The sequence below is a fragment of the Anolis sagrei genome, chromosome 3 (genome assembly GCF_037176765.1).
Source record: "Anolis sagrei isolate rAnoSag1 chromosome 3, rAnoSag1.mat, whole genome shotgun sequence".
Taxonomy (NCBI): domain Eukaryota; kingdom Metazoa; phylum Chordata; class Lepidosauria; order Squamata; family Dactyloidae; genus Anolis; species Anolis sagrei.
Window position 1 is genome coordinate 267,558,705 of NC_090023.1, and position 24,282 is coordinate 267,582,986.

Sequence of the window (24,282 nt, forward strand, 5' to 3'; positions counted from 1 at the left end):
ATGCAAAACAGCAAAAGGCGGAAATCTATGTGTTCCATGTGGCTCTCTTGCATCAACCAAGGCAAGGCAAACCTCTAAATGTCATTCAATGCAACAAAAGAGTTTGCAAGTATGAGAGCCAAAAGTTGGTGGCACTTTTTCCAACCTCAACATGTCACCAAAGATTGTCATTTGTGTCTGCACAGGGGTCTCTTGGCAGTCAGGCAATGGCATTACACTGATTCTTTAAAAAGCCACTCTTTTGTTTGGTTTCACAAAAGCCTTTTTCACATTTCATAATGACAACTAATTATTATCTACCCTCAAGTCTCCTTCAATGTATTGTGACTCTCTGAAGGAATCCTAGCAATCCATTGCCCAACTCCGGTCCTACAAAGTCTCCTGGGTTAAATCCATCGTCTTTTCCTACGGCCTTCCACTTTACTAAGCATTATCATATTTTCTGATGAGTCACGTCATCTCACGAAATATGCACCAAATACAACAACCTCAGATTGATTCTTAGGGAGCATTGTCTGGAGGTTCAATTCATGGCTGTTTTCACAGTCTGCACTATTTCTGAAAGATTCTTCCAGCACCTTTCAAATGAGTTCAGTATCTTCCTATCTGATGTCTTCACTGTTCAGAATTCACAACCATATACAGATATTAAAAAATATTACGGAAAAATATGCAGAATTGATTATATGTAAAAAAATAATATCTTATTCAAAGTCAAATTTTAAAATATTAATTTTAAAAAGAGAAGACAGATTTACTATATTAATTGGAAGTAACATCTCACATACGTTTATTTAACATACCGTTCTAGGTGTAGCGTTCAGTGTTTCAATGTATTCTACTTCAATATTTCCTCCTCTGTTAGTGGTATAAAACATGTATACTTGTTACTATCTGAGATTTTAAACACTGATTACTGCTCAGTGTTGTCTAAAGTTTATGTTAAATAATAATAACAAGAAAAAAACATGGAAGGAAAAATACTATGATGATTTTGACTTTGGCATTAAACTATAAATATTCTTATGTTTAAGAATCTTATCTAGTTCCTTCACTGCTGCCCTTCCAAGTAGGTAATTAAGTATTCTTCCAAGAATAATAGAGTAAAACACTAAATGTAATAATAATAATTATAATAATTATAATAATAATAATACAGTAAAATAATGGAAATATAATAATAGCAGTAATAATAGAGTAAAATAATAAATCTAATAATAGCAATATAGTAAAATAATGCGTGTAATAATAATTCAGTAAAATGATTAATGTAATAATAATAATAATAATAATAATAATAATAATAAAGATCGAACTGCAATGACTCTGGTACAAACCAGTCAAAGTGGTCCCAGTGGTGATCGGCATACTGGGTGCAGTGCCTAAAGACCTTGGCCCGCACTTAATTTATTTATTTATTTATTTACAGTTCTTATATTCCGCCCTTCTCACCCCGCAGGGGACTCAGGGCGGATTACAGTAAACACATATATGGCAAACATTCAATGCCAGTTTGACAAACAACATTTAACAGACAAAGGCTATTTAACTTTTTTTCTGGCCGCCAGGGGAGCTGCTGCTTTTCATCGTCCATCAACGACACCGATTAAGTTCTTCCGCATTCCACATTCCCCGGAGTCTTCTTTCTTTATGGCCTCATAAATTAGTTAAATTTAGCCTCCCACACAAGTGGTACCTTATTTTCCTACTTGACAGATGCAACTGTCTTTCGGGTTGCAAAGGTCGACAACGGGCTACACAATGGCTGGACACCCACTCCAGGCCGGGCTGGCTTCGAACTCATGACCTTTTGGTCAGAGTGATCTTAATGCAGCTGACACTCAGCCAGCTGCGCCACAATCCCGGTGCACACAATAGGCGCTGACAAAACTATCATCTGTCAGCTGCAAAAGGCCACCTTACTTGGATCTGCACACATTTTTCGCCGATACATCACACAGTCTTGGTTTAACACTTGGGAAGGGTCCAACATGTGGTCCAATACAATAGCCAGCAGAGTGATCTTATCTCCTGTGGACTCATCTTGTTGTGTTTTAAATAATAATAATAATAATAATAATAATAATAATAATAGAGTAAAATAATGGAAATGTAATAATAGCAGTAATAATAGAGTAAAATAACAAATCTAATAATAACAATAGAGTAAAATAATATATGTAATAATAATAGAGTACAATGATGAATGAAATAATAATAATAATAATAAGAGTAAAATGATATATGTAATAAAAATAATAACAGAGTCAAATAATAAATAACCTTGACTTGAGTATAACCAGAGGGGGACTTTTTCAGCTTAAAAAAAGGGCTGAAAATTAGGTTTATACTTGAGTATATACAGTATATATATTCTTGGTTTAAGGATCTTATGTAATTCCTTCACTGCTGCCCTTCCAAGTCTTAATTGTCTTTTCTTCACCACAATCTACTTTTTCAAATAAACAATGCAGCCAATACCTCAATTACCCATTTTGCTTCCAGTTGTTAAAAAGGTGACTCCTCTTTTTTCTCAATTATTGATAGAAACCATAGGGTTCTCCAGATGTTCTTGAGCTTTCATTTCCCAGAATCCTTCACCACAGAGTCTGTTGGCTAGGATCTCTAAGTTTTACATTTACAGCCCACTAATATTTGGAAGGTCAAACGATCCTCCTGCCATACATGATTCCAGCATATTCCAAAGATAAATGGAGCAAGGAAATGGCTCTGTGTGGTCCCAACTTCTGGGCTCCACTCACAGTATAAAGTAAAAGTATGTCAGAATTTTAAATTATATCCCCACATTATATGTAAATGCCACAAAATTTCCCTTTTAAAAAAAGTGTCAGCTGAAATATTTATAAAACAACTAGCTGTCCCCTGCCATGCGTTGCTGTGGCCCAGTCTGGTGATCTGGAAAATAAAGTAATGGTTTCTAATATATGTAATTTCTTTCTGCTTGTGGGTAAACAGTATTCCTTGTTGTTTCTTTGTCAGTGTTGATGTGGAGAGTGTCTTGTTTGCCTACTCTGGAACATGCAACATATCATTGTCCTTCTTGAGGGGTCCTTTTCAAATCTATGATATTACTAGCCGTCCCTGCCACGTGTTGCTGTGACCCACATGAGGGTTCTGTGTGGGAGCTTTGGCCCAATTCCATCGTTAGTGGGGTTCAGAATGCTCTGTGATTGTAGATGAACTACAAATCCCAGCAACTACAACTTCCAAATGACAACATCAATTTTTTGAGTGAAGGACATACATTGGATTGTTAGGTGTATGTTGTCCAAATTTTGTGTTAATTCATCCAGTGATTTTTGAGATCCGTTAATCCCACAAACGAACATTAAATTTTTATTTATATAGATATATGTTTGTGTGTGAATCATATCTATCTATATTTATGGCTGGATGGCTCTTTATCAGGAGGGCTTTGATTAGATGTTCTTGTCCTGGTGAAGAGAGTTGGACTGGATGGCCTTAAGTATTTTCTGTTGGTCATGGGGGTTTTGCCCCAGTTCTGTTGTTTGTGGGGTTCAGAATGCTCTTTGATAGTAGGTGAACTATAAATCTCAGTAACTACAACTCCCAAATGTCAAGGTCTATTTCCCCCAAACTCCATGTTCATATTTGGACATATGGAATATTTGTGCCAAGTTTGGTCCAGATCCATCATTGTTTGAGTCCACAGTGCTCTCTGGATGTAGGTGAACTACAACTCTCAAACTCAAGATCAATGCCCAACAAACCCTCTAATGTTTTCTGTTCATCATGGGAGTCCTGTGTGCCACGTTTGGTCAATGCCCACCAAACCCTTCTATTTTCTGTTGGTCATGGGAGTCCTGTGTGTCACCTTTGGTTCAATTCCATAATTGGTGGAGTTCGGAATGCTCTTTGATTTTAGGTGAACTATAAATCCCAAGAACTACAACTCCCAAATGACAAAATCAAAAGAAATTGAGTGAAGGACATACATTGGGTTGTTAGGTGTATGCTGTCCAAATTTGGTGTCAATTCACCCACGGGTTTTTGTGTTCTGTTAATCCCACAAACGAACATTACATTTTTATTTATATAGATAGAATGACACAGTCTGATCTCCTGGAAGCAAACAGACAACAATGAGGTTTCAAAAGAGACTCCTGCCTTTAAATCGCCTACTGATGCGGGGCAGGAAAGATTTCTGTCTTGTCACCGTGACCCATGCTTTAAAAATTTGAAATCTCAGAAGCTATGTCATAGGAACTGTATTTATTTTTCCAAATCAGCTGATAGAAACATTTATGAACATGTCGACTTGTTATATGCACTCAGCGTAAAGGTCAGCAGTTAAACAAGATCTGCAGCCTGTGGCTGTGATCAGAAAAGGTGTTGCTGGAGCTGCTGAAAAATAAACATGTGGCTCAATGCTCTCAATGCGCAGCAGGGCCCCTTCCTCTTCACCCCCCTCCCTCCCAACCATCCAATTTCTCAGAACTTGTGCAAGTCAATAGATAAACCACTCTTCTTCTGCAGGCATCTCTTTTAAGATCCAGGGCTGAAGACAAAAAGCTCCATCCTAGGACATGCAATTATAGACAACAGGACAGAATCCACCTTAAGTCACCCAATGGGATGAGTTACTGAGAGAACTGTACCGAGTAAATAAATGAGGGACAGGGGCTTGATAATTTCAAAAGCCCCCCAAAAATTCTGGCTACCAGTATTAAAAAACTCTAAAATTAGAACAGCACAACAACAGAGAGGAAACCATCAGGGATATCTAATCATCTCGCAACAAAAGATTGCCCCAAGCACTGCCAGGCCATCAAATGCTAATCAAGGTGGTCAGTTGACACATTCACTCCTAGCTCCAGCAGACAAGAGTCCTTTGTCCTACCCTGGTCATTCCACAGATATTTAAATCCATTTTCCTAGTCCCAACAGACCTCGCCACCTCTGAGGATGCTTGCCATAGATGCAGGCGAAACGTCAGGAGAGAATGCCTCTAGACCATGGCCCGAAAAAACCTACAACAACCATGAAAGCCTTCGACAATAAAACTTTGTTACACTGCTTTAGTAGAAACTCTAGTCTACACTACCTTTTACTTTTGCTATTGCATAGCCTTGAAATATATTTTTGAAAGACATGTATGTTTCTGTAGTCACATTAATGAAATACACAGAGCCATTTCAGTAGTAGAGGAAGTCCTAAAATTACAAACACCTGACTTACAAACAACTCCTAATTACAGACAGCGTGAGACAACAGCAAGTGAGAGGAAATCTATCCCGCAGAAGAGAAATTCGCTCCTGGAAGCGTTATTATCATGGGGAAAAGGTGTCTCCACTGAAGCTTTATCACCAAGCCTTGTTTCCACGACAACTCAAATTCTCCAAAATCTGATTGTCACAGGGACAGAATGTGAAGGAATTTTTCAAGAACTGGGACAGAGCGAGAGAAACCAACACCACAGGGGTGTCCACTCTTCCCTAGAATCATAGAATCATAGAATCAAAGAGTTGGAAGAGACCTCATGGGCCATCCAGTCCAACCCCATTCTGCCAAGAAGCAGGTGTATTGCATTCAAATCACCCCTGACAGATGGCCATCCAGCCTCTGTTTAAAAGCTTCCAAAGAAGGAGCCTCCACCACACTCTGGGGCAGAGAGTTCCACTGTTGAACAGCTCTCACAGTCAGGAAGTTCTTCCTCATGTTCAGGTGGAATCTCCTTTCCTGTAGTTTGAAGCCATTGTTCCATGTCCTAGTCTCCAAGGAAGCAGAGAACAAGCTTGCTCCCTCCTCCCTGTGGCTTCCTCTCACATATTTATACATGGCTATTATATCTCCTCTCCGAATTTCCAGGTGGTTAGAGCTGTTCAGCAGTGGATTATGCTGCTGCCTGGGAGTCCGGTGGAGTCTCCTTCTCTGGATACTTTTAAACAGAGGCTGGATGGCCATCAGTCAGGCGGGTTTGTGTTGTGCCTTCCTGCCTAGCCGAAGAGGGTGGACTGGATCGCCTTTGTGTCACTTCCAACTCTACGATTCTATGTGGAAGAAGAATGGTAGGTGGCAAGCGACAAAAGGCATTTACACTCCAATTCTAAGAAGTGACACATGATGCTCAAGACTCTCAGAGCTGGGTTGTTGTAGGTTTTTTCGGGCTGTATGGCCATGGTCTAGAGGCATTCTCTCCTGATGTTTCGCCTGCACTTTGGCAAGCATCCTCAGAGGTAGTGAGGTCTGTTGGAACTAGGAAAATGGGTTTATATATCTGTGGAATGACCAGGGTGAGACAAAGGACTCTTCTCTGTTAGAGCTAGGTGTGAATGTTTCAACTGACCACCTTGATTAGCATACAATGGTCAGTTGAAACATTCACACCTAGCTCTAACAAAGAAGAGTCCTTTGTCTCACCCTGGTCATTCCACAGATATATAAACCCTTTTGCCTAGCTCCAACAGGCCTCACTACCTCTGGGGATGCTTGCCAAAGTGCAGGCGAAACGTCAGGAGAGAATGCCTCTAGAAAATGGCCATACAGCCCGAAAAAACCTACAACAACCCAGTGATTCCGGCCATGAAAGCCTTCGACAATACTCTCAGAGCTTCCCGAAGATACTCGGCATCCTCCAAACGTTTTTCTATGTTAGGCGCATGATGAAACCATACTTATTAATGGATATCCATTCTGCGTGGAGAGAAACCAGTGTAGTGTAACGGTTTGAGAGTTGGATTATGAGCAGGAGTTGAATCCCTGCTCAGCCATAAAAGCCACAGCGTGACTTTGGGTGAATCACATCCTCTCCGCGTCACAGAAAGGCAATGGCAAGCCTAGGTAATGGATTTGTTTACAGCTGGATATTTTATCTGCATTTTATTGTTGTTAGCTATTTTCAGGTGGGAAATATACTTAATTGAAAAAAAATGCAGGCAATTTGCCAATTCTGCTAATGATACTTTCCTCGGCGGTGTTTGCCACCCAATGTGCTAATCTAGTTCACAGAAATAATTAATAGGTAAAGGTTTCCCCTGACATTAAGTATAGTTGTGTCTGACTCAGAGGGTTTGTGCTCTTCTCCACTTGTAAACAGATGAGCCGCCATTGTCTGCAGACACCTTCAAGGTCATGTGGCCAGCATGACTGCATGGAATACTGTTATCTTCCCGAAGAAGCACCTATCGATCTACTCACATTTGTATGCTTTCAAACTGCTATGTTGGCAGAAGCTGGGGCTAACAGAAAGAGCTCACCCTGTTCCTCCAGATTCGAACTGCCAACCTTTTGGTCAGCAAGTTCAGCAGCTCAGCGGTTTAACCCGCAGTGCCACCGCAAGGCCCTCTGGGATAAGATGTACTGTAAATACCTTAATAATGGTTCATTAAATAATAGTTACCATATATACTAGAGTATAAGCCAACCAGAATATAAACCGAGGCACCTAATTTTACCAGCAAAAAATGCGAAAAAGTATTGACTCGAATATAAGTCTAGGGTGGGAAATGCATGGGATTTTGTGCACCATGGGGTTTTGTGCACCACCCCCAAGGGGGGGCTAAATTTTACTTATTTATTTATTTAGAGCATTTATACCCCATACTTCTCGACTACCGAGGAGGGACTCAGGACGGCTTCCAACAGGCAACAATTAGATGCCGACACAATATAAAACACATGATAAAATACAGTCAGAAATATATAAAAAATAGTTATCAATATGCATTAAAACAGTTCACCAGGTTAAAAACATCATCCAAATCAGTCCAAATCGTGGTCAAATAAAATCTCATCTTCACCAGTAAAATCAGTCTATTCTGCAAACACTTGCTCCCATAGCCAGTATTTAAATTCTTCTGGAAAGTCAGGAGGGAGGGGACAGATCTAACCTCCTTAGGGAGGGACTTCCACAGCCAAGGGGCCACCACGGAGAAGGTTCTGTTTCTCATCCCCACCAAACACGACTGTGATGGTGGTGGGACTGAGAGCAGGGACTCCCTGGGATGATCTTAAGGTCCTTAATGGTTCATTAAATAATAGTTACCGTATATACTTGAGTATAACCCGGCCCGAATATAAACCAAGGCACCTAATTTTACCACCAAAAAATGGGAAAACTTATTGACTCGAATATAAGTCAAGGGTGGGAAATGCAGCAGCTACTGGTAATACAAAATAAATATATTATTAATTGTTAATTGTTGTATTTCATCATTCTACTTTCACTTGACTTAGCCGATGGTTTGTTGACCGAAATAAAGGCTACTGACTGACTGAAAATAAATATAGATACCAATAAAATTACATTAATTGAAGAAACAGTAGGTTAAATGTTTTTCAATGTTTACATAAAACTGTAATTTAAAATAAGACTGACCAACTTTGATTAAACCATTCTTCTAACCTTTTTCAGTGTCAATGTGCTTGCGTAACCTTCCAATAATACTAAAGAAAGTAAAATAATAAATGTAATAACAACAACAATGAAGTAAATAAATGTAATAATAATAATAGAGTAAAATAAATGTTGTAAAATTAAAAGAGTAAAATAATGCAAATGTAATAATGTCAATAATAGAGTAAAATAATAAATGTAATAATGATAATAATAGAGTAAAATAAATGAAATGAAATAATGAGTAAAATAATGCAAATGTAATAATGCCAATAATAGAGTAAAATAATAAATGTAATAATGATAATAATAAATAGAGTAAAATAAATGAAATAAAATAATAATAGAATAAAATAATGCAAATGTAATAATACCAACAATAGAGGAAAGTAATAAATTTAATAAAAATAATAGTAATAGCAGAGTAAAATAATAAATAACTTTGACTCGAGTATAAGCCGAGGGCAGCCTTATACTTGATTAGGCTTATACTTGATTATATACAGTATATTATTTATTATTGATGCAGTACTTGAGGGCATTGTTACCTGCTGTCCCAAAACCTTTACCAAGGGTCACTCTGGAAAAGCCTTTAAACATTTGCACCCTCAAGAACCATTGCAATTCTATCCTCCTAAAAGTGATTCGCATTCGCTGCTTACATATTACCCATCCTTACTCTGATACTTCCCAGACACTTCATTTAAATGATGTCCTCTTAACACGATTTTACAAACTTAATTCCACTGCTGGCAACTCCTTGTGGAAACTTTCAATAAGAGTTATATTTAAAGTGGAGAGATGAGCCCCACTTGCCGGAGCCTCTCAAAAATACTCTTCAACCCAGTTTTTTTTTTCCCATTCGGGGAAATGAAGGCCTAGATTTATCAAGTACAGCAACAACTATTCACTATGCTTTATGCTTTGCTACCAGCTTCCTTTTCTGTATTGCAATTCATTATTCTCGTATCAAAGATTTTAAAATGTACACATTTCACAAAAAAATGCAATTCATATCCACTTCATGACTGGCTTCCTGGCTTGTACAAATAATTTGCCTCCACCCTTTCTCCATTTATGATCCCCACTGAAGCTAAAAATGCAACCAAATCATCACATCCACATGTTTTGCATTTTTTTATAACTCACACACACCAATCTATATAAATAAAAATGTAATGTTCGTTTGTGGGATTAACATAACTCAAAAACCACTGGGGGAATTGACACCAAATTTGGACACAAGACACCTAACAACCCAATGTATGTTTTTTACTCAAAAAATTGATTTTGTCATTTGGGAGTTGTAGTTGCTGGGATTTATAGTTCACCTACAAAGAGCATTCTGAACTCCACCAATGATGGAATTGGGCCAAACATGGCACACAGGACTGCCATGACCAAGAGAAAACACTAGAAGGATTTAGTGGGCATTGACCTTGAGCTTGAGAGTTGTAGTTCACCTACATCCAGAGAGCACTGTGGACTCAAACAATGATGGATCTGGACCAAGCTTGGCACAGATGCTCAACATGCCCAAATGTGAACACTGGTGGAGTTTGGGGGAAATAGACCTTGACATTATAGAGTTGTAGTTGCTGGGATTTATAGTTCACCTACAATCAAAGAGCATCCTGAACTCCACCAATGATGGAATTGGACCAAACATGGCACACAGGACTGCCATGATCAAGAGAAAACACTAGAAGGATTTGGTGGGCATTGACCTTGAGCTTGAGAGTTGTAGTTCACCTACATCCAGAGAGCACTGTGGTCTCAAACAATGATGGATCTGGACCAAGCTTGGCACGGATGCTCAACATGCCCAAATGTGAACACTGGTGGAGTTTGGGGGAAATAGACCTTGACATTATAGAGTTGTAGTTTCTGGGATTTATAGTTCACCTACAATCACAGAACATTCTGAACCCCACCAATGACAGAATTGGGCCAAACCTCCCACACAGAACCCTCATGAGGGCCATAGCAACGTGTGGCAGGGGACGGCTAGTTGGTACATAAATGCCGGACTACAGAGGTTTCAATGCATAGATCTGGTAAAGTCAACTGGAGTCCAAGGATATTTATTTGAAACACGTCATTTCTTCCGTTAGTCTCAATAGCGCTACATGACTCCTTAAAAAATCACATTGATTAAGCAAAGCCAATGACATCCTCAACAACCAACAGATTCTAGGAGGTACGAATCAGCATTCTTTCTGCCCCATTCAACTCATCACATTAACATGAGTCAAGCATCAAGTTTCCGTTGTAATCACCGTTAAGGAAAGCACAACGCTTCTCACAAGGAAGACCACATTCTCCAAGAATGACAACCACAGTTCTTTTTGTGCAGTGTGCCTTTTCAGGAAAGTATGTTTCACAGCATATTAGCAGTGTGGCTATAAATAGCCATTCATTATTACTATCACATAATATATCCAAACAACATAAAATAAAATTCCATGGAGCAACAAAACTGTATATTTACAGGTTGAGCATTGCTTATCTGAAATGCTTGTTATCAGAAGTGCTTTCGATTTAGGATTCAGCAATACCTGTATTTGCAGATATGTACATAATGAGGCATCCTGGGAATGGGGCCCAAGAGTAAACACAAGCTTAATGTATACTTCAGACTTTTATCAAATTCTGGAATGCCTAAAAACATATACCATATGTATGTTTTATATACACCATATATATATAGCATCATGGAGGCCGTGACAGACTTTGTATTTCTAGGTGCAAAGATTACTGCAGATGCAGACTGTGGCCAGGAAATCAGAAGACGCTTCCTTCTTGGGAGGAGAGCAATGTCCAGTCTCGATAAAATAGTGAAGAGTAGAGACATCAGACTGGCAACAAAGATCCGCCTAGTCAAAGCCATGGTCTTCCCTGTAGTCACCTACGGATGTGAGAGCTGGACCTTAGGGAAGGCTGAGCGAAGGAAGAGAGAGGCTTTTGAGCTGTGGTGTTGGAGGAAAGTGCTGAGAGTGCCTTGGACTGCGAGAAGATCCAACCAGTCCATCCTCCAGGAAATAAAGCCCGACTGCTCACTGGAAGGAAGGAGACTAGAGACAAAGTTGAAGTCCTTTGGCCACATCATGAGGAGACAGCAAAGCCTGGAGAAGGGAATGATGCTGGGGAAAGTGGAAGGCAAAAGGAAGAGGGGCCGACCAAGGGCAAGATGGATGGATGGCATCCTTGAAGTGACTGGACTGACCTTGAAGGAGACCCTGGGGGTGGTAACGGCCGACGGGGATCTCTGGCGTAGGCTGGTCCATGAGGTCACGAAGAGTCGGAGATGACTGAACGAATGAACAACAACATATATAGCATCAAGGAAATATTATATATTTCTGTATTTACCAGCTGTCCCCGCATTGTTGTGGCCCAGTCTGTATATGTGTTTTGTGTGTGCATATATGTGTGTGTATGTGTGTGTATATATTTGTGTATATATGTGTATATATGTGGTTTTGCGCATGCGTTGTGACTTTTTTTTGGCTTTTTAAGCCCCTTCCACTGTGTTTTTCAGTGTTTTTATGAGTGATGGTCACTTTATGGCCTGATAGGTGTATTGTGTCCAAATTTGGTGTCAATTTGTCCGGTGCTTTCTTTGTTCGTAAACTTTCCTCTGAAGAACCATGCCTAAAATACCTCCCCGCTTAATGCGGTTTCTATTCATCTACTCACATCGCTGTTTTCGATCGCCTAAGTGGAAGGGGAGCTGGGCTGAAGGTCAGGAGCTCACCCTGACCCGGCTTTGAACTGTCAACCTTTTTGGTTGGCAAAATTTGCTGCAACTGGTGACAAACTTGCTGTGCTAGAGCCAGTTGAAACACAACCAAATGTGGAGGGCCATGTGATTAATATTGGGTTATGCAATATTTCCCGCCTCCACTTCCTGCATGTTTATACCTTCCAGCCCTTCTGATTACAGTCAGTCCCCCACTGACTGAATGTGGGGAGAAGTTCAAGATACCCAGGCATTCTCTCTTATACATGGAATGGACAAAGGCTTTTCGCAACCTTCGAATGATAGTTAAGTAAACCACTTCAGGGAATAATCACCTATGTTTATAACTCCTGGCTTCCTAGTCTTGCTTATGCTCATTCCATCCATTCATGTTTGTGAGCACCTGCCTAGCCTGGTGCCACTCACAAAAAAATCTCAGCCATAGCAGAGCACCTGATGAACCAACCTGGACACAGCATATTATTTGAGAACACAGAAATGCTGGACCACTCTCACAACCACCATGTCAGACTACACAGAGAAGCCATTGAAATACACAAGCATGTGGACAATTTCAGCAGAAAGGAGGAAACCATGAAAATGAACAAAATCTGGCTACCAGTATTTAAAAAGTCTAAAATTACAACAGTACCACAACAGAGAGGAAACAAACAAGGACATCTAATCACCTCTCAACAAAAGTTTGCTCCAGGCACAGTCAGGCCATTATATGCTAATCAAGGTGTTCAGTTGAAACATTCACACCTAGCTCCAGCAGACAAGAGTCCTTTGTCCCACCCTGGTCATCCCACATATATATAAACCCTTTTTCCTAGTTCCAACAGACCTCACAACTTCTGAGGATGCTTGCCATAGATGCAGGCAAAATGTCAGGAGAGAATGCCTCTAGACCATGGCTATATAGCCCGAAAAACCTACAACAACCCAAAAAAAAAAATCTCAAATGGGTCGCTACCCACAAAGCTTTATGCCACAACAGTCAATCCAAACAACTACAATATATAATGTTTTGAAATAATTTTGTGCATTAAACAAGGAAAGAAAAAGTGTCACTGTTTCAGCCAACAGTGCAACCAATTTTCGATTTGGGAAAATATCTGAATTCTGCATAAAGAATACCCAACTTGTGTCATCAGTGGACTATGCATAGAAACAAATCAGTTAATCACAAATAAATCATACATGGCAGATCAGTTAAATGCCATCCAATTTTAAAATAAAAAAATTCTTTGAGCATTTAAACAGCAAGAGAACAAGCACATGTTTTTAGTTTTGAAGTATGGTATATATTTTTTCAGAGAGTGTGCGCCACTACAATCTTTCTTCCTTGCTGTCACCAAGTGAAATACGGTTCTTTCTCGGGAAAGCTAAAGTCTATGACTCAGGACAAATACACAGCCTTTGACAGTAGAAGGATATTTGTCACAAGAATGAACTGCAGCTACACCATTTGTTAGCCTCTCTCTAAATACATCTGAGGATGAGAGCCAATTTACACATTCATAGCAGTACTGGGACCGCTTCCCCGCGCTGCAATCTTATACTTTGCCAGAATCTCATACTTCTCCAGAAACCAATGTATTATACTCCTAAGACCACATCAACAAACAACAGGAGCAGCATGAATCAATCCTCAAGACGGCAGATTGATGTCTTTGGCAAACAGCAGACAGAAAGAAACAAAAACTGTACCTGAACAAAATGAAACCCAGGGATTCAACGGCTGCTCGTCTCACATCATCATTGACATCACTAACCTATCAAAGAAGTAGAAAGATTCTACAATGAAAGCAAACACTTATATAGGTGGGAACATAAATTATGCAATTATGCAACTTCTGAGATAGGTACAGTTTTCCCTCTGTATTTGCATGCTAAACATTGGCGGTAGACTGTTAGGAATTGTGGGAGTTGAAGTCCAAAACACCCTGTCAGTTTTTACAATGTATTGTAATGTAATATAGCTGAGTCATGCACTGCTAATGGGCTTCTATTGGAAATGCTGAGTCATGCATTAACTGTATATAGAATTTCATTTGGGGAATGTGTTCTGGCCTAGTCCAGGTGATTGTGAATGGTGTAACCCTGGGTCTGAGTTAAGTTAATGAGTTGGGAACCAATCAGAGATTGCTATGTGTAATTGTATAGAATTGTATATAAGGAAGTCATGTACAGTGTATTCTCTCTCCTTGTGCTATGATGTTGTTCGTCGAAGGCTCTATATAATTGATTAAAAGAACCTGTCTACTAAAACAAGATATAACTGTATGCTGTGGTAAGTTTGTAATGTCATCTAGACTGGGGGAAAGACAATGGTAAAACTGACAATGGCCGGGCATGTGCTCAAGTGTCTGTAAAAGGTTCCAGAGTGACTGCAGGCGGTGGGAGCATTGACTGAAAATACTGTGCAGGAAGAAGCTACTGAAGTCGTGCAACTGATCTGCTGCTGAATTGTGAAGTTAATCTCAACACATCCAGATAGCCAAAGTTTGCTCATGCCTTTTCTAAACTATAAGTAATCACAACCATGGTTCATGTCAATGTCAGGGTTGGCTTGCCTCACAAAAGAGCTGTGCAACAACCAGAATAATCCCACCTTCTACTCAAAAACCAGAAGAACTTACAGCAACATGCAGCAGACGCCTGATTGCCTTGTTGTTTCCAGAGCCACAGTAAGCCATTGCGACCGTATACATCCCCGAACGGCGGAGGATGGGATCCTGGAATAGAAGTATGGTACGTTTAATACTTTAATGCCTACTCAAGTAGGGAAAAGTTAGAAGAGACTTATATGGAAGAGCCAGAGATAAGTTGCACAAAAGAGGTTTCAAATTCAATTCCCACCATTTCTGATCCCAAACTCTCATACTTCTCCAGAAGTACTCCTAGACCACATCAATAAACAACAGAAGCAGCATGAATCAATCCTCAAGACTGCTGATTGATGTCTTTGGTGAACAGCAGGACAGAAAGAAACAAAAGAAACTGATGCTCACCATCAGTGTTTACATCCCTAAACTAGAGAGACTAACAAACTGTAGGTTTGATTTCAATTCTATTTAACAACTGGAAAACTGTTTTTCTACACAAACTAGGCATCACCAATTTCCCCATGAAAATATTCCATTCATATTTGAAGATATCTTTGAGTATGATGCTGCATGGTCCCTGTTTAAACTCATATCAAAGTGAGCTAGCTACAGAACACCAATTTGCTGACATTTCTCCACTAGTTGTTGACAGTTAAGTTGGCCTCTACATTCTTGAAAATAATGAAATATTTATATCACAAGTTTATCACAGCAAAGCAGAAGCCTAAAATATCAGGTGCATGTACTGTGCTGCCAAAAAGGCTTAAGATAGCAATGTAATATTACATATCATGTATCACTGCAGCCATTAAAAACTAATCCATTCAATAGCTAAAAACACTCGTGTAATCATGACTGTAAACTGCCTGAATAGCTGGTTTATTGTAGGTTTTTCCGGGCTATATGGCCATATTCTACAGGCATTTTCTCCTGACGTTTCGCCTGCATCTATGGCAAGCATCCTCAGAGGTAGTGAGGTCTGTTAGAAGTAGGAAAATGGGTTTATATATCTGTGGAATGACCAGGGTGGGGCAAAGGACTCTTGTCTGCTGGAGCTAGGTGTGAATGTTTCAACTGACCACCTTAATTAGCATTTGATGGCTTGGCAGTGCCTCGGGGAATCTTTTGTTGAGAGGTGATTAGATGTGCCGGATTGTTTACTCTATGTTGTTTACTCTCTGTTTACTCAGAAGAAAATGCCTGTAGAACATGGCCATATAGCCCGGAAAAACCTACAACAACCCAGTGATTCTGGCCATGAAAGCCTTCGACAATACATACACAGAGAGATATACTGGAATAGCTTCTGATATGAATGCATAAAGTAAGCAAAAAAATCTTGATTCAAATATCAATATATTTGATAAACTTAGATAGGACATACCCCTTCAATTTCACTTATATTATTTGCAATACAGCAATACACACACACTTTTAAGGGTTATAATGTACGTATCAGAGATGTTTGCCCCGTAGTGGCATTGAACTTTGTCCTTAGCATAATACTTTTTTAGTGTACTATAAAGCCTTTCTCCATGCTGATCTCCTCCCAATATTTTGTAGTATAATTGCTACTATCCCAGATGATCATTGATGTTCACTTCTGCTGATGAAGTTTTGTCTAAAACATTAGAAGATAAGCACATGGGAGAAGGCTTCATTTTTGGTTTGAAATATACCTTCTTTTGTAAAATATGCCATATAAAAATTACAAACTAGTAGAATTCCTTAGAAATGATTGCCACCTAGTGTCTGAAGGTGGTACTGCTGTCCATGGACTGATTTTACTGAAGTGACTCAAAGTAAAAGTAATGACAGCAAACATAGTAAAGGGTCTGAGTGTTAAGATTCCATACCAAAAGCTTCAAATCCCCTTCAGCCCCTGAAATCTATTGAGTGGCTTTGGTCAAGTCACATTCTCTCAGCCCCAGAGGAAGGCCATTATAAACCCACTTTCCAGGAATCTTAACAAGTAAACACAAGACAGGGCTGCCACAAGTAAGACTTAGCATGAGGGCACTAGTTGAACACTATGTGATGTATTTTCGAATGATGCATTCAGATCCAAGTATTTATTTATTTATTTATTTATTTCTTGCATTTATTGACCGCCACTCTCAGCCCTGGGGCGACTCGTGTAAGGTGGCCTTTTGCAGTTGACAGATCATGATTTTGTCAATGTTTATTGTTTCCAAATGCCGGCTGAGATCTTTTGGCACGGCACCCAGTGTGCCAGTTACCACTGGGACAACCTCTACTGGTTTATTATTATTTGAAAAACAACAAGATGAGTCCACAGCACACAAGATCACTCTGGTGGCTGTGGTATTGGATCACACACCGGACACTTCCCAAGTGTCTAGGACTGTGTGATGTATCGACGAATGATGCGTGCAGATCCCAGTAAGTTGGCCTTCTGCAGCTGGCAGATGGTAATTTTGTCAGCACCGATTGTGCTTAAGTGCAGACCAAGGTCTTTAGGCACTGCACCCAGTGTGCTGATCACCAATGGGACCACCTTTACTGGCTTGTGCCACAGTCTTTGCAGTTTGATCTTTAAATCCTCATATCGTGTCAGCTTTTCCAGTTGTTTCTCTTCAATTAATCAATTCTATTATTATTATTGTTGTCAAGTAAACATTCAGCTAAGAATGAAAGTAAGTGTGCCTTCAAGTCATCTGTTTATCGCGATCCCATGTACTATTTCACAGTCTTCTCTCAGGCAACAAATACTCAGAGGTGGTTTTACCACCTCCCTCCATTTTATATTTTGAAGAGTATTTGAGTAGTCCCGAAAAAGAGCAAATGCTATTTTGGAAGAAGAGATACACTCACCTTATCTCTGCAGAGACTCTCTATGAGGGCATCGGCCTCTTCCATTCTCCCGTACATCACCAGGGCAATGCCAACTGCAAGGCCTCGCAGGATCTTCTCATGCTGGGTTTCTTGAGCATAGCCCACCATATCCTCAATCGCCTGAGCATTTTTGGATCCAAGCATAACAAGGCCCAGAGCTAAACCAGCTGCTTCACCTTTAAGTAGGAATGAAAGGGAAGTCAGAATACTTCAACATCCATGCTATCTCCCAAACATATCCAATATGGAACGGGCATGGGCAAACTTGGGCCCTCCCTCCAGGTATTTTGGACTTCAACTCCCACAATTCCTAACAGCCGGTAGGCTGTTAGAATTGTGGGAGTTGAAGTCCAAAACACCTGGAGGGAGGGCCCAAGTTTGCCCATGCCTGATATAGGACATAACAAAATGGACAATGCCATTTTTCCATCTCTAAGATTCAGGGCAGGTCTTGGGATAATGAAAAGCAAAAGTCTCCAAATGATAAAGTCATCTGATCATTTGTGTCATCCTAAAATGATGATCCTATGCAGGTACAGGTGGCCCCCTAGTGACAAAAAACTGAACACCTTTTCCAAAGGCAGCTGTAGATGCCCATCTATTATTAAAGAATGGCCACATCTTGCAGCGTTTCTAAGATTTAGGTCCAATTCTAGAAATCCACAAAGATCCCCCTCTAACATGTCAGGCCTTACCTTAATTAGGAAATGTTATTTCCCAGACACAGACTTTTTTCTGTGGCTTACCTGTCACCGCATCGTCCTGGTACAAGTTTGTTTTCAGGAGATCGTACACATCCTGGCGAGCCGTCCCCATGGCAGCCAAGCCAAGTCCCAAGCTCCCTCCGTGTCTCACAATCTATCAAATGCAAAAATAAAGTAAGTGTGGATGCACTTTGTTTCTCACATGGTCTAATCTGAAAGTTTAAGGTGCAGGTTATGACCGATAAAGCCCTAAACGGTTTGAGCTCTGCCTATCTTCGTGATCGCATCTCCCTCTATGAACCAGCGCAAACTTTAAGATTTTCTGGGGAGACCCTCCTTTCGCTCCCACCACCGTCACAAGCACGGTTGGTGGGGATGAGAGAGAGGGCCTTCTCGGTGGTGGTCCCTCACCTCTGGAATGCCCTTCCTAGAGAAATAAGACAGATCCCATCCCTCCCCTCCTTTCGTAAGAGCCTGAAGACCTGGTGGTTTAAACAAAGCTCTGAGAACGACTAGTTCTAGCTCTGCCCCAGATACTTTTGAAATTGGCCGTATTTTTTTCTACCAATTACCCAGGTCACTTTCTTCTATTAGGCCCTGGAAATGTAGAACCATAGACTCTACCTAATTTCCCAGGCCCTCTAAAATCACACTAGCCTGGCCCAGCCTTTTAAACAGCCTTGAACAGGCAGGATTATTTTAAATATATGTGCTACTGTGGTTTTTAATGCTTATATTGTCTTGTTAATTTTATGTTTATGCTGTTTTCTTTGTACGTATTGATTATGTTACTTGGAAACCGCTCAGAGTCCCCTTGGGGAGATAGAATGGTATATAATTAAAGTTTTGTTGTTGTTGTTGTGATTCTGGAAGTCAGGCAGATAGCCTGCTAAAATCCCTCTTTGCTCCAATATTTCGTACTATTATTGCAAACTGCAAGACTTTTTCTAGCTGACCTGGAAAAGTATTGTAATTTTTCCTGTTCAATTAAAGCTGGGTCTTTGCCAATGTGACTGCTCCCTCAAGTCCTTTCTGTTATAGGAGGGTTTGTAAATACAAGGACTGATTATGTTTGGCATGAACTATAATAGCTTGGAAAAATTGGCTGCTTTCCCTTGAAAGTCTCACCAAAACACAACAGGACAGGGGGAAACATTATTATTATTATTATTATTATTATTATTATTATTATTATTAACGACATTTATATGCCGCCCTTCTCACCCCGAAGGGGACTCAGAGCAGCTTACAAGATATATATACATACAATATATTATATTACTAGCATAGCACAATATCAGTATTAAATATTACTATATTGCACTATACCATTATATTGTAATATTATTAGTAATATTGCATCTATATATAAAAATGCTCTGTGCATAATGAGTACCTTAAAAACAAAAGAACCAATGAACGAAATCACACCAAATTTGGCAACAAAACATCTCACAACACAAGGAGTGACCATCACTCAAAAATTACAATTTTGTCATTTGGGAGTTGTAGTTGCTGGGATTTATAGTTCACCTACAATCAAAGACCATTCTGAACTCCACTAGCGATGGAATTCAACCAAACTTGGCACACAGGACTTCCAAGACCAACAGAAAGCACTAGAAGGGTTTGATGGGCATTGACCTTGAGTTTTTGGAGTTATAGTTCACCTACATCCAGAGAGCACTGTGGACTCAAACAATGATGGATCTGGGCCAAACTTGGCATGAATACTCAATATGCCCAAATATGAACACAGATGGAGTTTGAGGGAAATAGACATTGACATTTGGGAGTTGTAGTTGCTGGGATTTATAGTTCACCTCCATAGCATTCTGAACCCCACCAACAATAGAATTGAACCCAACTTTCCACACAGAACCCCATGACCAACAGAAAATACTGTGTTTTCTGATGGTTTGGTGACCTTTCTGACACCCTTGTATGACCTCCACAAGAGTCCCGACCCCCAGGTTGAGAAATGCTGCCTTAAGGCCATCCAGCCCAACTCTCTTCACCAGAGCAAGAAAACATACCCAAAGCCCTCCTGACAAAGAGCCATCCAGCCATAGATATAGATAAACAGATATAATTCACACACATATATATATGTATATGACAGATATAGTATCACAGATTTGAAATGGACCCCTAAAAAAGGACAATTATATGTTGCGTGTTCCAGAGTAGGCAAACCAGACAATCTCTACATCAACACTGACAAAGAAACAGCAAGAAATACTATTTACCCACAAGCATAAAGAAATTACATATTTTAGGAACACTTTCTCATTACTGTATTTTCCAAATCACCAGACTGGGCCAAAGCAATGTGTGGCAGGGGACAGCTAGTGTAATATAAATATATAATTATATTATATATTTGGTCAGTGCCCACCAAATTATTATTATTATTATTACTATTATTAGTATTATACCACAATAAACACTTTCTTAGAAGAAAAATGAAGAAAATGAAATTGCAAAATTGATAGAAGTAATGTCCAAGGAGAAAGGAATGAAAAATGTGAAGTACAGCAATAAGGGACATGAAGAGTCAGAAGCAACCGAACGAATAAACAACAAATAATAGAAATATAGAAGGGTTTCTTAGTAAAAAAAGGAAATGAGGAGAAACAGCACAAAAGAGTTCTAAGAGCATGTACATTTCAACAGCAGGAGTGACAGTTTCCTTCCAATTGCTCAACTTTAGAAGGTTCCCATATGAGGCCTTTCAGCAACACCTTTAAATATAATGCAAATAGATCATGCTGGGAAAAATTCCTGAGAAATGGAGAGCAACATCTACTTTTCCTTGGCACAATGCATTTATTTGGGAAGTTTACATCGCTCCTTTCAGTGTTTTGGACTTCAACTCCCATAATTCCTAACAGCTGGAAGGCTGTTAGGAATTATGGGAGTTGAAGTCCAAAACACCTGGATGGCCCACATTTGCCCATGCCTGGTATGGACAGTACATACGTCATTGCTGGCGTTCTTCAGCTGGTTCAGCAAGTAGTCTATGATGTCCCCTCCGTGGTTGGCATGGATGAGTCCCAGGGCATAAAGCCCACCGCCTTCCTGATAGGCTGACCCTGGGGATGTATCTTTGGGCAAGTACGTCGCCATTAACTGCAGAGCTTCCTTCTCATGGCCCTGTAAATTCAAGAGAGAGGGGAAAAAACAGATAAAGATCCCCAAGTCTCCATTCTTCTCTAATGCCACTTAATAAGCTGGTAAAATTTATTTATTTATTTATTTACTATATTTGTCTACCGCTCTTCTCATAGAATCATAGAATCAAAGAGTTGGAAGAGACCTCATGGGCCATCCAGTCCAACCCCTGCCAAGAAGCAGGAGGTTCTCAGCCCTCGGGCGACTCAGAGCGGTTCACAATAGCAAAATTCAATGCTTAAAACATCATAAACATTTAAAAACAATTAAAACAGTAGCATTATATCAATTAAACATCATGCTTCAGGAAGACTTTTTTGAATGGCTCCCTTACTGCCTGCAGTCTTTTCTCTCTTTAAGCTTTGCTGTTTCCTAGTATATTTCTGTATCTTGTTATTTTACTATAACCTATCTTCAAGACTGCATCTCTTTCTATGAACCGGCATGGGCTTTGAGATCAACAGAGGAGGCTCTTCTCTCAGTCCCACTACCATCTCAAGTGTGGTTGGTGGGAATGAGAGCCTTCTCTGTGGTGGCTTCCCAGCTCTGTAATACCCTTCCAAAAGATATTAAGTTAGCCCCCACCCTTCAATCCTTCCGATCCAATCTAAAAACATGGATGTTTAAGCAGGCTTTTGTCCTCAAGTAAGCTGTAATGGACCCAGTTTGATTTTAGATACATTTACACATTTTGGACACCAGTGGTAAGGAAAGAGCCACAGAGGGCATTCAGGGAAGAAATGACATGTGTAAACACATTTACAGTTGAGGTCAGCAGTTATAGTGAGCCTAAAAAGTCACATTTGTGTTGCTCTCTTTTGAAAAAATCAGACAAGCAAAGAGAAAGCATTACTCCCATTTCCATTTTGAGGCCATGTATAATCAAAATGTGCAATCATCTGGTGTTACCTTATGTATGACACCGAGGCTGGCAGTAGCAGTAAACTTTGCCCAATTGGTAGCCCTGGCAAGCCATTCCAAATTATCTCTGCAAAAAGAAACACTGGGAATTAAACAGAGTCCCTTAAGATGTTCAGACCTTCATATCACAAGAACAGAATATGGAGATCCAAGGTGAGAATCATGTTGTGCTTCAAGCATTGTTGCACTCCAAATCCCAGCAGTCTTATTCACCAGAAACAATGGTGGGGCCTGCTAGGAATTGCAGTTCAACAGCATGTTTAGGAACACAAATCCAGCCTCTGACACCAGATATATTGGTAGCCAATGAGGACAAAGATTCCCTGTTCTATGTCTTTGTCCCTATCTGCTTTAGTGGGGTGGACTAAACGTTAGCAGCCAAGAATGTTTGCATTCTGAGAAAAGGATGAGCACACTGGCCTGAAAGGTACCAAAAATCACACAGGCCATGTGTTTCCAAGCCATTTGCTTTGCACGAATCAACAATTTGTTGTTAAACTGCCTTCAAGTCAATTTTGACTTAAGGCAACCCTATGGAAAAGAGACCTCCAAGTCTATCCAGACTAATCAGAGCCACTGCTTCCCTGGTTGAGTCTATCCAACAGGAATGTCAATCAATCAATCAATCAATCAATCAATCTTTATTATGGTCCAAAGACCACCTGCGTTCTTCTTCCTACTGCCTTTTGCTTTTCCCAAGTCATTACTTTTTATGATATGGCCAAAGTATGGCGGTTTTAAGATGGAGGAAAGTTCTGAGAGTTTCTTGGACTGCGAGAAGATCCAACCAGTCCATCCTCCAGGAAATAAAGCCCGACTGCTCATTGGAGGGAAGGATAGTAGAGCCAAAGATGAAGTACTTTGGCCACATCATGAGAAGAAAGGAAAACTTAAAGAAGATAATGATGCTGGGGAAAATGGAAGGAAAAAGGAAGAGGGGCTGACCAGGGGCAAGATGGATGGATGGGATCCTTGAAGTGACTGGATTGATCTTGAAAGAGCTGGGGGTGGTGATAGCCGACAGGGAGCTCTGGCGTAGGCTGGTCTATGAGGTCATGAAGAGTCGGAAATGACTGACTGACTGAACAACCTCTCTCTCTCTCTCTCTCTCTCTCTCTCTATATATATATATATATATCTCCCCGTGTCAGGAGCGACTTGAAAAAACTGCAAGTTGCTTCTGGTGTGAGAGAATTGGTCATCTGCAAGGATGATGCCCAGGGGATGCTCATATGTTTGATGTTTTATCATCCTTGTGGGAAGCATCTCTCATGTCCCTGCATGGGGAGCCGGAGTTGACAGAGGGAGCTCATCCACGCTCTCCCCGGATTCGAACCTGCGACCTGTCGGTCTTCAATCCTGCTGGCACAAGGGTTAACCATTGTGCCACCAAGGGCTCCAGAGCTTCAAGATGCCATCTAGGGAGAGTTCGGGCTGAATTTGGTCCAGGACTCATCTATTTGTCTTTTTAGTAGTCAACAGAAGTCTCCTCCAGCCCCTCATCTCAAATGAATTGGTTTTCTTCCTATCAACTTCTTTCACTTGCCAGCTTTCACAACCATACACAGAAAAGGGCAATACGATGGCATGGACCATCTTAACTTTAGTATTCAGTAATATATCTTTATGCTTCAGGGTCTTATCTATTTCCTTCATGGCTGCCATTACGAGTATTCATATTTGCTTAATTTCCTGAGGATACTCTTCACTCTGATTATTGACTGAAGCAAGGTATGGGAAATCTTGATTATTGTCTTCATTGTATACTTTAAAGCAGAGGTCCTCAAACTTTATAAACAGAGGGCGAGGTCACAGTCCCTCAAACTGTTGGAGGGCCGGATTATAATTTTTAAAAAATGAATAAATTCCTATGCACACTGCACATATCTTATTTGT

The 24,282-nt window shown here is 40.2% G+C and overlaps 1 protein-coding gene across 1 annotated transcript in view; it reads right to left on the minus strand.

Annotated features, from left to right (window-relative positions):
• PSMD1 (proteasome 26S subunit, non-ATPase 1) overlaps positions 1-24,282 on the minus strand; it is a 178,209-nt gene that overhangs the window by 132,169 nt on the left and 21,758 nt on the right. Inside the window, exons 11-16 of the mRNA XM_060767308.2 lie at positions 22,375-22,453; positions 21,274-21,447; positions 18,334-18,445; positions 17,567-17,763; positions 14,765-14,860; positions 13,833-13,897 (exon numbers count right to left, since the gene is read on the minus strand). Coding sequence (XP_060623291.2) covers positions 13,833-13,897; positions 14,765-14,860; positions 17,567-17,763; positions 18,334-18,445; positions 21,274-21,447; positions 22,375-22,453 — 723 coding nt within the window. The remainder of the gene's footprint in view (positions 1-13,832; positions 13,898-14,764; positions 14,861-17,566; positions 17,764-18,333; positions 18,446-21,273; positions 21,448-22,374; positions 22,454-24,282) is intronic.